This window comes from Ranitomeya imitator, chromosome 1 (genome assembly GCF_032444005.1).
Source record: "Ranitomeya imitator isolate aRanImi1 chromosome 1, aRanImi1.pri, whole genome shotgun sequence".
In the NCBI taxonomy this organism is placed as follows: domain Eukaryota; kingdom Metazoa; phylum Chordata; class Amphibia; order Anura; family Dendrobatidae; genus Ranitomeya; species Ranitomeya imitator.
Window position 1 is genome coordinate 268,879,784 of NC_091282.1, and position 19,066 is coordinate 268,898,849.

General features: G+C 41.2%; 1 protein-coding gene across 1 annotated transcript in view; it reads right to left on the bottom strand.

The window, feature by feature from the left end:
• Positions 1-19,066, bottom strand: part of LOC138668730 (transmembrane protein 132D-like) — a 1,836,494-nt gene that overhangs the window by 964,325 nt on the left and 853,103 nt on the right. Inside the window, exon 3 of the mRNA XM_069756046.1 lies at positions 16,633-16,776. Coding sequence (XP_069612147.1) covers positions 16,633-16,776 — 144 coding nt within the window. The remainder of the gene's footprint in view (positions 1-16,632; positions 16,777-19,066) is intronic.

Genomic DNA, 19,066 nt, shown 5'->3' on the forward strand with positions numbered 1-19,066 from the left:
CTAAACATAATGATAGTTCCACACACCCCTTCTCTACATTGGACTGCTGAACTGTCACTCACTGAGTCTAGACACATTGATAACAGAAAACATGATAGTACCTCCTCTTTTAGGGGGGTCACCGAATGTCCAAGTTTCCCAGGAAACCTACAGTGGAAGGCCCTAACCAGACTATCAGCCTTCAATGAAAGACCCAGAACCCCAAATCTCACCGCTGGTCCATATCCCCTCCAATGAACAAATTATTGAAGAGAATCCACTATCCTCTATACCCCATACTCCAAACTTCCAGAAACAGAAATAAGAGGAGACAGAGACGAGTCAGACAACGCTAATGGGACAAACTCTTTCAACTGGGATTTCTGGAACATATTTGGGATGTGAAGAGTAGGAGGAAAGCTTAATTTAAAGGCCTCCAGTTTAACTACCTGTAGAATCTCATATGGGCCAACAAATTTAGGACCCAACTTTGCTGATGGTGCTTTCAGATTAATATTTTTGTCTGGTAACCAAACTTATCAACTACTATGAAGATGAGTCCTGCCAAGCGTTTCCTATTGGTCTTCTATTATTGGTGAAGCTGAGCCACCCCAATATTTTTCTGAACCTCCCTCCAGACATCCCCAAGCTTTCATATGGCAACCTATACTCTAGAACATCCAGAACTCATAGTTGAAATTGCACCAAAATGAGGATGAAAATCATAACTGCAAAAAAGGAGAGGTTTCGGGGGACTGTTAAAGGCAAACTCAACAGGAGGTAAAAATGAGGTACAGTCCTCTTACTGAACAACAATGGAACACCTTAAAATTTGCTCCAACTATAGATTTGTCCTTTCTGTATCATTGATATCAGGGTGGTAAGTAGAGCAAACTGACAAATCAAACCCCAATTTCCTATAAAATGCTTTCTAGAATTTGAGACAAATTGCACCCCCCCGCCCCTATCAAATACAATATTCAGAGAGATGCCATGCAATCTTGGCACATGATTGATAACCTGAAAAGTGCTGATTAACCCTGATAATGGAACAAAGTGAGCCTGTTTACTGAATTGGTGATCTACCACTCAAATAACAGCTTTCACTCCAGAAAAAGGCAAATATGTGATGAAATCCAAGGACAAATCCTAAATAAAAATGCACATGGCCGCAAGTTGGCCAGAGTTTTGGAACCTTGTGATAGTACAGCCTCCAACCTGACCACTGAAGCATCCACCTCCACAATGAATGGTTTCTGGAGATTGTGTTGGATTAAAACTGGAGCGGACATGAATCACTCGTTAAATTTGTTAAAGGTCCCAATATCATAAGATTTTTCATGATCTACGAAAAACATCTAATACATTTTCACTAGTAATTGGTGAATCCTAGAAAAAATTGCAATGCTTTAAGGTCATGAGGTAAAACCCTTATACCCTTCAGCCAATAGAATAAACCCCAGGAACAATATTTCTTGAACAGAAAAAGTACATTTCTCCAAATTAGCAAATAATTTTCCCAAAGCTTTTCTAAAACAAAAACAGTCATGTTTATAGTGCAAATCCATTTTGGGCAAAAACATTTGAATAATGTCAAGGTATACCACAATAAACCTTTCAATATAATTAAAAAATATATCATTAATAACGTTTTGAAAAACTGTTGGCGCATTGTTTAACCCAAATAGCATGACAAGATTTTTAAATAGATCCGAAGATGATAAACACGCCGTTTTCCATGAATCACCCTTCAGGATGCCTATCAATTCAGAAGCACCTCTAAGCTTAGAAGTTTAGAAAATTATTTGCCCCCCCCCCCCCCCCATAAGCTTATTACATACAGTAGGTAGTGGATGAGTGTGTAAGAGTGTAAGTATTCTTAACCATAATTTTGTTTAATTCACGGAAATGGAGGCAAGGATGAAGATCCTCATCTTTCATTTTAACAAAAAAAAAACTCATCAGGTACAGGCGAGGAGAAAGTACAGATGACCCTTTCTTAAACTTTTGTTTACATATTCAATTATGGCGGTACATTCAAGTTGAGCTTTAGCTAATTTGTCATTAGGAATTAGATTAATAACAAAGTCATAAGGACAATAGGAAGGTAATATCTATGCCTCTTTTTCATAGAAAACCTCTCCAAAGTGTTTCTGTTACCGTGGTAGACCCTTCAAACTTACAAAGAAAATTTTTATAGAACGAAGACATCTTTTATGACAATTGGGGCTCCACATAACAATATACTTCTGACACCAATCAATAACAGTATTGTGAGTATGCAGCCCTGGAAACCCCAATTTCAACCCAGCAGGCAAATTATGCAAAACATAGGAGGTCATGGACTCAGAGTGAAATATTCCTACAATTTGAATAGGTCTTTCCAACCTAATTGTCCTTAATCTTAATCTCAGAACCAGTTGAGAATCAATGAAAGCCAACTCTGATAATGACTGGTTTTGCAAAAGTAGTTCCACATTCAGTAATACTTTATATGAGGAGTGAAAAGGTACTTAGAAGTCTGGGTGACTTCCTCTACAATCACTCAGATTTAGGTCTTTGCCGCTGGCTTGCTTGCTTGAGGGGATATAGAACAGGTCTTAAGAAAATGCCCAGCATGACCAAAGTAGAGGTACCATCCAAGATAGTGCCGATGTTTACTCTCAACGGTCTGAGAGATGGCAGCTCTAAGTTCCACCTATACTACCTCAGGAAAGTGAACAGATAAGGGAAAAATTATCAAAACCCTCTGTCGCTCATCACGACTCTCCTGAATCCTGTGATCCAACCAAACAACCTAAGTCATGGCCTCCCTCAAGGAACTGTTTGAAGTATGCAGTGCCAGAGTGTCCTTAAGTGTATCTAGAAGGTCTCGGCAAAACTGACATCTGAAAGCTGCATCATTCCTCAGAACGTCAGTGGAACATTGCCAGAACTCAGTAGTACTATAGTCAACAGTGGCGAGGCCCCCGTTTCATGTTCATGATCTTTGCCTCCCTGACCAGGATTCTATCAGGTTTGTTGATTGTACGGTTGAGCTGTCCATCACCATAAACACAGCTAAGCACGCGCCTTTCCTACTGTAGATTGGGCAGCTGAACTGTCACTCACTGCATCGAGACATAGAGCCTAATTTAGCTTATATAGCACTACCATATTCCACATCACTTTACAGTCATTATCATTCCTGTCCCCATTGGGAGCTCACCATCTAAATTTTCTAGCAGGACATCTTTGGAGTGTGAGGGAAAACCAGAGCACACAGAGGAAACCCACCCAAACAGGGTGTTAGGGCTCGCGGAATACACCAAATAATATAAAGGAAGATATATGGTGCATTCGCATCCACCATGCAGAGATAACACCTGCTGCTCGATAATGGCGGACAGTATATGGCGGTATAATGAGAACACACAAAGGTTAACTTCACCCGGTATGTATGGAGACAAACCCTGTTGCGTCACAGGGCCGCAATACCGCAGAGTGAATGCTAGTGTTTGGACACAGGACTCTGCCCCAAGGACATGGGGTTGGAGTCCCTCTATACCCACTAGCGCTCGGTGCTGCAACAGCGGTGCCAGGGAGAAAACTAAGTAATAAAGATTTAGCGCACTAAGTGTGCGCAGCGCCGCTCTGGCGGACGCCACTAACCACCATAGCTAGGCACCGGAAAGCACACTGGATGCGCACGGCGCCGCACTGGCAGACGCTGCTAAATTGACACAGTTTGATCATGCCTTGTGCTGGATGGCACAAACTGGTGCTAGTCAGCTCCAACACCTAAACCACATACAACAACGCTAGGGAGGGGAATGATTAGGAGCTTTCACCAGATATCAAACACACCTCCACAATTTTAGTTTATACTAGCACATGGGCAAGCGGCCATGCAAACCTTTTATAGTTGTGGCCTTCAGGGACCTTGCCAGTGGTCCAATCAGAGCCACTTGAGGACCTGAGTATGTGACCTCCGACCTCCAATGAGAGGTCGTCCCACGGGCATGCTGAGTAGGGAAAAAGCAGGACTTAGGGTACCGTCACACAGTGAAATTTTGATCGCTACAACGGTACGATCCGTGACGCTCCAGCGTCGTAACAATATCGCTCCAGCGTCGTAGACTGCTGTCACACTTTGCAATGTACAACGCTGGAGCGATAATTTCATGACGTATGTGCGATGTAGAAGCCGTTGGTTACTATGCACACATCGTATACGATATATGTTACACCATGCGATCATGCCGCCACAGCGGGACACTAGACGACGAAAGAAAGTTTCAAACGATCTGCTACGACGTACGATTCTCAGCGGGGTTCCTGATCGCAGGAGCGTGTCAGACATTGCGATATCGCTCGAACGTCACGGATATATCGCTCGAACGTCACGAATCGTGCCGTCGTAGCGATCAAAATTTCACTGTGTGACGGTACCCTTAGTCCCTGGAGCGTTTGCTAATTAATGCTGGTTACAATAGCTGGACCTGGGACGGCAGCAGTAACCAGATGCACAGCATCAGCTTGAGCAAGATGCTGGGACCGATGTCTCTGCTGAGAAGGCTCCTCTGTGGCTGGGGAAGAATGGGAGACCACAGAGGAAATGGTTAGAGATTCCCCCTTTGAAGCTGTGGGAACTCAACACCTAACACAGGGGGAGAACATATAAATTCCTTACAGAAAATGTCCTTGATTTGAGCCCATGACCCAAGCACTGCCAAAGAAAAGTGCTAACCACTGAGCCACTGTGCTGCCCAATAGTACAATGCAATTATACATTCTCTCTCGCATCACTAAGCTAGAAGATCGTTGGGTACAGCCGGGACCAGCTGCTTCGAAAGCATCACCAAACCAGGGATTCAAGCTTCAGGAGGCTAATTTGCATATTCCAGGTGCCTTCTGGGAGAAGCGAAGTCTCCCTAAGCTAGAAGATCGTTGGGTACAGCCGGGACCAGCTGCTTCGAAAGCATCACCAAACCAGGGATTCAAGCTTCAGGAGGCTAATTTGCATATTCCAGGTGCCTTCTGGGAGAAGCGAAGTCTCCCTAAGCTAGAAGATCGTTGGGTACAGCCGGGACCAGCTGCTTCGAAAGCATCACCAAACCGCGCGCCGTATTTTTGCCTGTAGGACATTATTGCAAGAGAGCTTGGCTGAGTAGATTACACAAGAAGGAAAACACACAGCAAGTCAGCAGGATCTAGGAGCAACATGGCAGATGTGACAACCTACATGGTGAGCTGCAGCATGTGCTACATGTTCACAGATCGACCAGAAGAAGAATCCAATTTCACCTGTCAGAAGTGTAGACTAGTGGCCCTTTTAGAAGAAAAGGTGCGGGGTCTGGAAGAAAGAATAGCAACTTTGAAACTCATCAAAGAGAATGAAGACTTTCTAGACAGAACAGAAGCATCTCTACTGGTCACAGAAGGTGCAAAAAGTGTCAGAGAACCTCCAAAAGCAGATGAGTGGAAGCATGTGACCAAAAGAAGCAAGAAGACCATGGAGAAATCACCAACCACACAACTGAAGAACCGATATCAAATCTTTGTAGAGGATGAAGATGGCACACCTAAGAATGAAGCAATACCAGCAAGCAAAAAAGAAAAGGGCACACAGCAACAAGTGACAGCAAAAAGTACAGCCAAGAAGCAACGGAGAGTGGTGGTGGTGGGAGACTCACTACTGAGAGGCACCGAAGCAGCCATCTGCAGACCGGACATAACTGCAAGAGAAGTATGCTGCCTTCCAGGTGCGATGATCAAGGATGTGACCGATAGGATACCAAAGCTCTTCAGCTCCAAGGACGTCCACCCATTTCTTCTGATACATGTTGGCACCAATGACACGGCAAGGAAGGACCTACCGACAATCTGCAAGGACTTTGAAGAGTTGGGGAAGAAAGTAAAGGAACTGGATGCACAGGTAGTTTTTTCTTCTATCCTTCCAGTAGACGGGCATGGCACCAGGAGATGGAACAGGATCCTTGATGCAAACAACTGGCTAAGACGATGGTGCAGACAACAAGGATTTGGATTCCTGGACCACGGTGTGAATTACTGGTATGATGGACTCCTCGCCAGAGACGGACTACACCTCAACAAACCTGGGAAACACACATTCGCCAGAAGACTCGCTACACTCATCAGGAGGGCGTTAAACTAGAAGAAGAGGGGACGGGAAGAAAAACATTAGACTCGAACAAAGACGACCCAGGAAAACATACTCAGAAGGGAGGTAAGAACATTTCTAAAACAATCCACAGTGAGGAGATTGGAACAAAACAAAATCCTCTAAACTGCATGCTCGCAAACGCCAGAAGCCTGACAAACAAGATGGAAGAACTAGAAGCAGAAATATCTACAGGTAACTTTGACATAGTGGGAATAACCGAGACATGGTTAGATGAAAGCTATGACTGGGCAGTTAACTTACAGGGTTACAGTCTGTTTAGAAAGGATCGTAAAAATCGGAGAGGAGGAGGGGTTTGTCTCTATGTAAAATCTTGTCTAAAGTCCACTTTAAGGGAGGATATTAGCGAAGGGAATGAGGATGTCGAGTCCATATGGGTTGAAATTCATGGAGGGAAAAATGGTAACAAAATTCTCATTGGGGTCTGTTACAAACCCCCAAATATAACAGAAAGCATGGAAAGTCTACTTCTAAAGCAGATAGATGAAGCTGCAACCCATAATGAGGTCCTGGTTATGGGGGACTTTAACTACCCGGATATTAACTGGGAAACAGAAACCTGTGAAACCCATAAAGGCAACAGGTTTTTGCTAATAACCAAGAAAAATTATCTTTCACAATTGGTGCAGAATCCAACCAGAGGAGCAGCACTTTTAGACCTAATACTATCTAATAGACCTGACAGAATAACAAATCTGCAGGTGGTTGGGCATTTAGGAAATAGCGACCACAATATTGTGCAGTTTCACCTGTCTTTCACTAGGGGGACTTGTCAGGGAGTCACAAAAACATTGAACTTTAGGAAGGCAAAGTTTGAACAGCTTAGAGATGCCCTTAATCTGGTAGACTGGGACAATATCCTCAGAAATGAGAATACAGATAATAAATGGGAAATGTTTAAGAACATCCTAAATAGGCAGTGTAAGCGGTTTATACCTTGTGGGAATAAAAGGACTAGAAATAGGAAAAACCCAATGTGGCTAAACAAAGAAGTAAGACAGGCAATTAACAGTAAAAAGAAAGCATTTGCACTACTAAAGCAGGATGGCACCATTGAAGCTCTAAAAAACTATAGGGAGAAAAATACTTTATCTAAAAAACTAATTAAAGCTGCCAAAAAGGAAACAGAGAAGCACATTGCTAAGGAGAGTAAAACTAATCCCAAACTGTTCTTCAACTATATCAATAGTAAAAGAATAAAAACTGAAAATGTAGGCCCCTTAAAAAATAGTGAGGAAAGAATGGTTGTAGATGACGAGGAAAAAGCTAACATATTAAACACCTTCTTCTCCACGGTATTCACGGTGGAAAATGAAATGCTAGGTGAAATCCCAAGAAACAATGAAAACCCTATATTAAGGGTCACCAATCTAACCCAAGAAGAGGTGCGAAACCGGCTAAATAAGATTAAAATAGATAAATCTCCGGGTCCGGATGGCATACACCCACGAGTACTAAGAGAACTAAGTAATGTAATAGATAAACCATTATTTCTTATTTTTAGTGACTCTATAGCGACAGGGTCTGTTCCGCAGGACTGGCGCATAGCAAATGTGGTGCCAATATTCAAAAAGGGCTCTAAAAGTGAACCTGGAAATTATAGGCCAGTAAGTCTAACCTCTATTGTTGGTAAAATATTTGAAGGGTTTCTGAGGGATGTTATTCTGGATTATCTCAATGAGAATAACTGTTTAACTCCATATCAGCATGGGTTTATGAGAAATCGCTCCTGTCAAACCAATCTAATCAGTTTTTATGAAGAGGTAAGCTATAGACTGGACCACGGTGAGTCATTGGACGTGGTATATCTCGATTTTTCCAAAGCGTTTGACACCGTGCCGCACAAGAGGTTGGTACACAAAATGAGAATGCTTGGTCTGGGGGAAAATGTGTGTAAATGGGTTAGTAACTGGCTTAGTGATAGAAAGCAGAGGGTGGTTATAAATGGTATAGTCTCTAACTGGGTCGCTGTGACCAGTGGGGTACCGCAGGGGTCAGTATTGGGACCTGTTCTCTTCAACATATTCATTAATGATCTGGTAGAAGGTTTACACAGTAAAATATCGATATTTGCAGATGATACAAAACTATGTAAAGCAGTTAATACAATAGAAGATAGTATTCTGCTACAGATGGATCTGGATAAGTTGGAAACTTGGGCTGAAAGGTGGCAGATGAGGTTTAACAATGATAAATGTAAGGTTATACACATGGGAAGAAGGAATCAATGTCACCATTACACACTGAATGGGAAACCACTGGGTAAATCTGACAGGGAGAAGGACTTGGGGATCCTAGTTAATGATAAACTTACCTGGAGCAGCCAGTGCCAGGCAGCAGCTGCCAAGGCAAACAGGATCATGGGGTGCATTAAAAGAGGTCTGGATACACATGATGAGAGCATTATACTGCCTCTGTACAAATCCCTAGTTAGACCGCACATGGAGTACTGTGTCCAGTTTTGGGCACCGGTGCTCAGGAAGGATATATTGGAACTAGAGAGAGTACAAAGGAGGGCAACAAAATTAATAAAGGGGATGGGAGAACTACAATACCCAGATAGATTAGCGAAATTAGGATTATTTAGTCTAGAAAAAAGACGACTGAGGGGCGATCTAATAACCATGTATAAGTATATAAGGGGACAATACAAATATCTCGCTGAGGATCTGTTTATACCAAGGAAGGTGACGGGCACAAGGGGGCATTCTTTGCGTCTGGAGGAGAGAAGGTTTTTCCACCAACATAGAAGAGGATTCTTTACTGTTAGGGCAGTGAGAATCTGGAATTGCTTGCCTGAGGAGGTGGTGATGGCGAACTCAGTCGAGGGGTTCAAGAGAGGCCTGGATGTCTTCCTGGAGCAGAACAATATTGTATCATACAATTATTAGGTTCTGTAGAAGGACGTAGATCTGGGTATTTATTATGATGGAATATAGGCTGAACTGGATGGACAAATGTCTTTTTTCGGCCTTACTAACTATGTTACTATGTTACTATGTTACTTCTTCCTTTCTGTCATATTAATTAAATACATTATGTAATACTCTCATATATTCAATACACACAAACCTTTGGGAAATAATATATGCTTTTCATGATTAAGCAATGTTGCCAACTATTGGATGGTATTGAAATGGCTGTTCATATTTTTCCTATAAACAGTAAAAACATTGTACAACATCTTTAGCAGAAAAAAAACATTAATAGACTGGGTGCTGCAAAACTTTCTTACTTAATAGTCATCTTAATTGTTATTGTTTTGCAGCAGGTTGTATCTTGATTCTTCATGAATATATAGTCCTTAATTTGCACCATTTTAGAAGGTTTCCTTCCAAATTTTAATGGAACAACATAGCATTTCTGAACAATTGTAGCCAGACAGACCTATTTATAACTAGTAAAATACAAAGTCAATAATGCTAATGATTTGGCTGTCACATACTAATGAAGATCATAGATTAATCAGACTTCGAGCATAGTGCACATAAGTGTAAGTCATTGCCAGTGACATTTAGCTGGTGGGCAATCCACTTCAACAGCTAAATGCCAAGATTTAAACAGATGGTACTGACTAAATCTATAACAGGCAGAAATGAAAATAGTAAATTCCATCACTTTTTTGTTTTATATATTAATTAACTTTCCCTCTTGGCAAAGTAGATTTTTTCATGTTTTCCTTTTTTTTGGTGGAAGGAGGAACTGGTGAGAGGTTTGCCAGGGGCTTTTTCTGCTTCTTTTTTACATTTTTCCCCACATTGAGCAGACGCTGAATGGGATAGATGAGGGGGGGGGGGGGGGAGGATGGTAGGATGGAGCTGCAGGACAGTAAAGCAGCAAGCTGGGTGACAGTTAGAAAGCAGGGAAGAGTGCCAGGGAGGCTGGTCCTGATCTGGCACACCCCAATAAGTTTGCTATGTAGGCAGATGAGGGGGGTGCCAGTACAGGGGTAGCACTGCTGCAGCAAGGCATATCCTCTGAAAGCCTGAGGAATGTCTGCTCCAGTAAGGAGGGAAATAAGAGCGCAGGGCAGGCCAGAAAGGTGCTGGTAGTGGGGGATTGAATTATTAGGGGAACAGATAGGGCAATCTGTCACAAAGACAGGGACCATCAAACGGTGAGCTGCCTACCTGGTGCTCGAGTCCGACACATCGCTGATCGGGTTGACAGATTACTGGGAGGGGCTGGTGAGGACCCAGCGATCATGGTGCACATTGGCACAAATGACAAAGTTAGAGGAAGGTGGAAGGTCCTTAAAAATGATTTCAGGGAATTAGGCTGCAAGCTTAAAGCATGGACCTCCAAGGTGGCATTTTCCGTAATACTGCCTATACCACGTGCCACGGCAGAGAGGCAACGAGAGATTAGGGAGGTTAATAAGTGGCTCAAAAATTGTTGAAGGAAGGAGGGGTTTGGGTTCCTGGAGAACTGGGCCGACTTCTCAGTTGGCTATAGGTTCTATGCTAGGGACGGGCTGCATCTCAATGGGGAAGGTGCAGCTGTGCTGGGGGAGAAAATGGCTAGAAGGGTGGAGGAGTGTTTAAACTAGGAATTGGGGGGAGGGTATTCATTTTATAGGAGGGGAAGATAGTGCACATAGTGACATGGGCACAAATAAAAAAGTTGGGGGTGGCGGTGGCATGGGGGGTGGGGTTAAAGCAGTTAATAAGTTAGGAAAGAATAGAGGTACAGAGAGATACATAAAGTGCATGTATATTAATGCCAGAAGCCTCGACAACAAAGTAGATGAATTAGAATTAATGTTGTTAATTATGACATGGTGGGGATATCTGAGACATGGGTGGACGAGAGCCTTGACTGGGCTGTTAACTTACAGGACTATAGTCTGTTCAGAAATGACCGAACAGATAAGCCAGGGGGAGGTGTGTGTCTATGTGTAAAATCATCCTTAAAACCCATCCTGCATGATAATATATGTGGAGATAAGGGGAGAGGGAAAATAAATTACTGATAGGGGTTTGTTATGTCCCCAAAAATAATGGAAGCAATGGTGAATATCCTTGTAAAGCAAATAGATGAAGCTGTGCCTCAAGGAGAAGTCATTATTATGGGGGACTTCAACTACCCTGAAATAGATTGGGGAACAGAAACCTGCAGTTCCAGCAATGGTAATCGATTTTTGACAACTACGAGAGACAACTAGATTTCACAACTGGTTCAGGATCCAACAAGAAGGGGGGCCGTGCTATACCTAATATTAACCAACAGGCCAGACTGCATAGCAAATATAAGGGTTGGGGGTCACTTGGGGAATAGTGATCACAAAATAATAAGATTTCATGTATCCTTTAATAAGATGTGTAGTAGAGGGGTTGCATGGACACTAAACTTCAGGAAGGCAAATTTTCAACTGATGAGAGAGGATCTTGGTGCAATTAACCGGGGCGATATCCTGAGACATAAAAATACACAAAGAAAATGGGAGACATTTATTAGCATCCTGGATAGGACCTGTGCACATTATATACCGTATGGGAATAAACATACTAGAAATAGGAGGAAACCAATATGGCTAAATAGAGCTGTAAGGGCGCAATAAGTGACAAAAAGAAAACATTTATAGAATTAAAGCAAGTAGGTAGTGATGAGGCATTAAATAAATACAAAAAATTTAATAAATTCTGTAAAAAGCAAATCAAGGCAGCAAAGATTGAGACAGAGAGACTCATTGTCAGGGAGAGTAAAAATAATCCCAAAATATTCTTTAACTACATAAATAGTAAGAAACTAAAAAAATGATAGTGTTGGCCCCTTTAAAAATAATCTGGGTGAAATGGTGGATGAGGATGAGGAAAAAGCCAATATGCTAAATGACTTTTTTTCATCAGTATTTACACAAGAATATCCCATGGCAGACAATATGATCAGTGACAAAAAAAATTCCCTATTAAATGTCACCTGCTTAATCCAGCAGGAAGTATGGCGGCATCTATAAGATGTATAATTATGTGCTTAATTGTAAAACTGGGCAAAACTGTCAATGAAAGACCTGGGTGTATGGGTGGACGACAAACTCACATTTAGTGGCCAGTGTCAGGCAGCTGCTGCAAAGGCAAATAAAATAATTGGATGCATTAAAAGAGGCATAGATGCTCATGAGGAGAACATCATTTTACCTCTATACAAGTCACTAGTTCGACCACACTTAGAATACTGTGCACAGTTCTGGTCTCCAGTGTATAAGAAAGACATAGCTGAACTAGAGCGGGTGCAGAGAAGAGCGACCAAGGTTATTAGAGGACTGGGGGGTCTGCAATACCAAGATAGGTTATTACACTTGGGGCTATTTAGTTTGGAAAAATGAAGGCTAAGGGGGGATCTTATTTTAATGTTTAAATATATGAGGGGACAGTACAAAGACCTTTCTGATGATCTTTTTACTCATAGACCTGAGACAGGGACAAGGGGGCATCCTCTACATCTGGAGGAAAGAAGGTTTAAGCATAATAACAGACATGGATTCTTTACTGTAAGAGCAGTGAGACTGTGGAACTCTCTGCCGTATGATGTTGTAATGAGTGATTCCGTACTAAAATTTAAGAGGGGACAGGATGCTTTTCTTGAAAAGTATAATGTTACAGGGTATATACACTAGATTCCTTGATAGGACGTTGATCCAGGGAACTAGTCTGATTGCCGTATGTGGAGTTGGGAAGGAATTTTTTTTCCCCAATGTCGGCCTGTTCGCCACATGGGTTTTTTTTTTGCCTTCCTCTGGATCAACATGTTAGGGCATGGTTTTAGCCAGTATTGTAAAATTAGTATTAGCCAGTATATTTTAAAGTCAACTGCAGACTGTAATTTTCTCTATCATCCACTGACATCAAAAAGTCCCAACAATTGTCACAAGTTATATATATTTTACAATAGTTTACAATTTTTTGCCCTTATCTGCTTGCCCAGGCTCATTTAAAAAAAAGTGCACGTTAGTGCTGAGTGAGTGTACTCGTTGCTCGTGTGGTCTCCGAGTATTTATGACTGCTCGGAGATTTAGTTTTCATCCCGGCAGCTGAATAATTTGCAGCTACTAGCCAGGTTGAGTACATGTGGGGGTTGCCTGGTTGCTAGGGAATCCCCACATGTAATCAAGCTGGCTAATATCTGTAAATCATGCTGCTGAGGCGATGAAAACTTAATCTCTGAGCAGTCATAAATACTCGGAGACCACCCGAGCGTGCCCTGGAAAACCCGAGCAACGAGTACACTCACTCATCACTAGTGCACATTACTCAAGTGGACAATAGGTTGAAAATGTGTACAAAATATAAGTCTTGATTCATTAGACCATTACATATTTTCACTTACATAACTTTTTCACAATGAAGTTTTATTGTAAGTGGTAAAGATCAGCTATAGCAAAAAGACATATCGGTTTAAATGTCCCACAAATTATGAAAAATTACAAATGAAAGTTCAATAACGAAACAAACAAAGAAAATGCCCTTTCCTTTCATGAAATGCATTTTAACACCAGTTTTTATTGACCCTTTTTTTGTCTTCATTGTGCTATTTTGCTAATTTCCTGCATTTCATTCAATAGACCTAAAGTTTTACCTAAATGTTATATGTACAATTGTGTGTATAATTGAAAAGAAATTGCTATTATTTTTGTGCCACATTCTGCAAAATGCAAAGCTATTTAGATATTTTTGCCAACAAACCAAATTTTAACCCTAAACATTTTTTTTATAGTATTATTATACTGAGTTGAACTGATATATGCATAGTATATATTTATTTGTGTGCAGCAAGCGCCTGCTAACAGCCCATGTTGCTCCTTCCCTAATCCCTTTACTTTCAAAAGGAGTTGTGTACAGAGAACCTTAGTTGGCATGCGATGTTCATTTTAAAATTGATCTGCTCCTGAAGTGATTTGGAAAGGCTATCTAATACAATGATGGACTTCTGGGTAGCTAGGACTAACCCACAGGGAGCAGGTAAATCTCCCAGTGGACCCTTGTGCAGGAACGGACCTCCTGTCCACCACATTAGCAGTGTTTGGCACAATATACTCAATGTACTGTAATATACACAGGCAGATGAAGGATATAGTATTCTGATACTTACGATAATGGTAAAAAGATACCAACTTTATTTTTATATAGAAGCATAAGCTGGCTGAGATGACAAAGGAGAATTAATACCATCACCTGCCTTGCCTTTACCTTATTTTCATCTTCTTAATGGCCTTTTAACCACTAATAATGCTGCACCTTCAGGTCTGATAGTGTTTGTGTCCTGCCACTGTGTGAGCACCAGTTCTAAACAAGGGCAGGCATAAGCCTCCTGAAAGGGCGCCCATCACAGAAACAGTTCGAGACAAGAACAGAAGAGCAAAATAATTCCTTAAAAATGTGTAGGTGACTTTTCTTTTCTTTCTCTCCACTCTTTACCTCTAGGTGTAAACGTAGGCCTTCCAATTTCCACCAGTTACATTCTCCATATCCTTCAGTTTAGATGTGGCTACAAGCAAACACAATCACCTTTCAATTCAAATATATGTGTCGGCCAGGAATTTACTGTGGAGGGTCAAGTAATACTTGTATCAAGAAGTAGAATGGGCCCTCAGAACTAATTTTACTGGTGGGCTACTATTCATGAGCTTAATAATCCTCTGCTATGACAGATCATTAAAGGGATTTTCCACTTAAAAAAATCCATGAATGATAGCATTCATGTAATATAACAAATCAGATACAAATCAGATGCTAGTCAGCGTTAGATCCAGCATCGGTTCTCCACCTTGGCTCCTGTCTCTGTGTATTGGCTGCGGCGGTGATCCACAACAGGGTACATCACTTCTGAAGCCAATCATTGAGCTCAACTGCTCTGCTAATGTGGATGGCACGATCCGTCATTTACAATCTGGCATAATGAGCAAATACAAAGAATAGTTAACAATTTAACCATACATGTCCAGGAATAATAACAGTATTTGCTGCTTAATATGCACTTGCATTAAGGTCCATTGTGGAAAACCAATGAATTCTGGATCTTTTAGGTCTCCTTCATACCCAATAATTTGTCCCTATTTCAAATCAAATATAAATTAAGGATTTTGATTAGTACCAAAGATACTTGTGATTTCCCTGAAGAAAAGGTCCATTCAACTTAGAAACGCGTTGGAAATAAACTGCAATCAATTTCTATTTTCTGAAACCTGCGAATTGCTTCTCAGCAGCGCAGAACACCGGCATTTCTCCTTTTAGAATATATCGACATTGGTATATCTAACCAACAGAGCAGCAGCTGAGGTATTGCTATTTAATGCTATGTTCACACGCTGCATTTTTTATGCATTGTTTTCAGCAGCCAAAACCTGCTCTCTTGGCAGTAAGAAACTTCAAAAAAGCCGGTTTTGCTTATTTTTTCTTGTGGTTTTTGCTACATTTTTGGTGATTTTTTTGACCTGCATTTTTGCCATGGTTCATTTGTCTCTTGAGCATGCTGATAAAGTTTAGTGCAGAAAAAATATGATTCTACTTCATCAGGTTTTGGCACAAAAAAATGCAGCCAAAACTGATACCTGCGCTTTTGCAGCATTTCTTCAGCATTTTTTCCAACCCCCATTGCTTTCAATGAGTGAAAAACACTGAAAAAAATGCTGAAAGAAGTGATATGCTGCATTTGGGGAAAAACAAGATATTGCACAAAATACTAAGGATAAAACAACCAAGGTGTCTGCGTGAGATTTCTGAGATCTCTTAGACTTTGCTGGTAGTATAAAACGCAGCTGAAAATTTGCAATAAACAAACGCAGAAAAAAGACAGAGAAAAACGCAACGTGTGAGCATAGCCTTAGGCTTTTCAATTGCTGTAATTTCACAGCATTAGAATATGAGCGCCAAAAAATGCATTAAAATCACATACTATTTGGTTAATGACCGCAATTTGTCAATATCTAGTCTAGTGACTTTTTTTTTACCAGAGCTTTTGCAGTTCTGCTGAGGAGCTTGTAAAAAATGCCTTATAAAATAATATCTCTACATTATTCTGCTTTGCGATATGAACTCGTCCAACATCAAATCACTAAAATAAGACGCACGCAAATTTATTCTTATTGCTTGCTCTAAATTTGTAATGAACACCTGGCCAAATAGCAGAAAAGATGTCATATATCGTAGAATAAAAAAGAACACCGAAAACCCTTAACTGCTTGAAGGATTGCATTATGTACAGTGAGCTGCATGGAGGTCATTCATGTAAAATAACACATGGATATACAGTATGTCAAATAGCGGCCTTGTAGGTTCTAATTGTAATTTTGTAATGCAGATTACAATAGGAAATACTTGGCATAAATGAAAGCCATGGTGATGTCGTTACTTTTCAGGAATTGCCAATACCATCAAAGTCATTTTGATTTCAATTGAGTAATTCAGCAATAAATGAGACCGTTACCCAGCAGACTATCTAGTAATACTTTCAGCATTGTAGAAATGTGTTACCTTGTATCAGGGATAGAATATTTCCTCTGACAATCAATGATAACCGGTGACAATTTGCCTGGAAAATCCATGCTCTCCTTCACATCCCATAAATGTGAACTGCCCCTGATTCCGAATAAATTAACACCTTCGGTGACTTTAGCCCTGTAACACAGAAATACACAAATAAGTGTCAGATTAGAAAGGGTTCCTTATCAAACAGTCACAAAAGCAAAACAAAAACCTCATAACCTTAGTTATCTCTGCTCAGTTTTGTATTTCTAGTTTCGTACATCTCAGATAAAAAGTAAAAATCACAGCTATAAAGAATTAGGCATTCAGTAATTAAATAGAGGTGACATTTCAGTCAACAACTTCTTCAGACCTTCAGACCTTCTTCAGATAAAGAGGCAGCATGTAGGAGAGGTGTATGTGATAAACTAAGGCTAGGTTCACATTGCGCTAGGTGAGTCCGTCTAACGGACACGTTTTTAAGTACTGAAAACGCAATATAACGCACATACTAATGCGCCCATAGACTTGCATTGTCTGACGCATCGTGACGCATGCCAAAATTGGTATGCGTTTGTCACATAACGTTTTTTTCTGATGGACCTTGGAATGCGGCTTGCAGCATTTTCGGGTCCGGCCAAGCTAGCGCAATACTAACGGAAGCGTTCATTCTGCCATACAAGGCTATGGCAAACACAGCCAGACACAAATCATGAAAAATTTCCAAATAGAACCACACGTTTTATTAGCGTTTGAGGGTGGTCCATGTGGTCATGTGACAGGAAATCTGATTTAGGCCATTAAAGGAGGACTATCCCACCCACACATTTCTCCTGAGGTCTACTGCACGTGACAGAGTCTTGCAAGAGATCACAGGAAATGTAAGTACATTTCTATATATTATATATCTCTGTATACATCATGGGAGTCTGTATTGTCCGTCGGATGTGTGTGTACTAAAAATGTATTGCTTTGTTGCACGCAGAGAGAATGTGTATGCACCCACACCCGACACTGACAAAAGGAAAAAAAAAAAAAAGAGTACAATTTTATTGACAGTGACAAACGCAGACAAACGGATACTTCGCTAACGGACATCCAAATGAGAAAAATGCGATCACATGTGTTAACGCAAGCGTTACCGTGACAACGATTTTTACACAAATTTGGTTCCTTTTCTGTACATGCGTTTAACGGATCCGTTTAACGCCATGTACTTGACGGAATGTGAACCACAGTGGTGTCTGGTTCTGTATAGCTTCGCACTAGTCTCTCGCCTCAATACCTGGCACTGCCACCGGCAGTCGGGACCGGAGAGTGTGACTGCATTTATTTCTATGCAGCTGAACGCTCTGGTCCCGAGTGCCAGCGGCAGTGCTAATTTTTTACATGTTATTTTTAATGCACTTTCTTTTATTTGTGAGGAACCTCAAATGTGAGGTCACAGGAGGCTGAAGCTGCACTCACTCCCCACAGTGTTCATTGCCCCTCCTGGAACAGGATGTTATCAGGGGGCAGCGCTGCAGTTAGGCTACGTTCACATTAGTGTTTTGCGGGGCTGCGTCGGGCGCAGCCACGGCAACGCATGCACCATGCGCCCCTATATTTAACATGGGGGCGCATGGACATGCGTTGTCTTGCATTTTGTAACGCATGCGTTTTTTTGGCGCAACAGAAAACGCTGCATGATGCAGTTTTTTCTGCGCCAAAAATCATGAAAAAATGAACGCATGCGTCACAAAAAGCTGCATTTTGCATGCGTTTTTGCATGCGTTGTGAATTGCATCGCCGACGCAGCATCGCAAAACGCTAATGTGAACGTAGCCTTACTTACTAGTTTCTTGCATCACCGCTCCCCCTAAAGATGTCCTGAATCCTGAACACTGTGGGAGATGTTAGTGCTGCCACGCACACTGCTTCTATCTCTGCCACTGCAGCTTCTGTGAAAGTACACTTTTTTAAGCGGCAGAAATGTAAATAGTGAGTGACACCACTACTTAAATATACGGTAGCAGGCTATCTGTTTATTGTGTACATGATCTCTTGGGGAAATGAATGATGTATAGTTCCTTTGCAGGCTCTGGTTGACCAGGTGAGAAAAAGATGGCTGGCCTGTCTGAATCAATATCTGTGCACAGGAAGATTGAGGGTTCCAGACTAAACTACTGAACAGCTGTGACCACTAGTACTGGACATATTAAGAGGATGCTTTGAGAGTCATTTAAAAAAGCCATAACTAGCATATAACAGTAAATCATGAGAATTTTCATATGATTCCAGTAGCAAAATTAAATTTTGCATCATGTAAATATATATTAACCCCTTGGCTTTTTCAGTTTTTGAGTTTCTGTTTTTTGCCCACTTTCTTCCCAAAGCCGTTACTTTTTTATTTTTATATGACACTATTTTTATTTATTAATTTTTTTTCTCATGTTCACTAAAC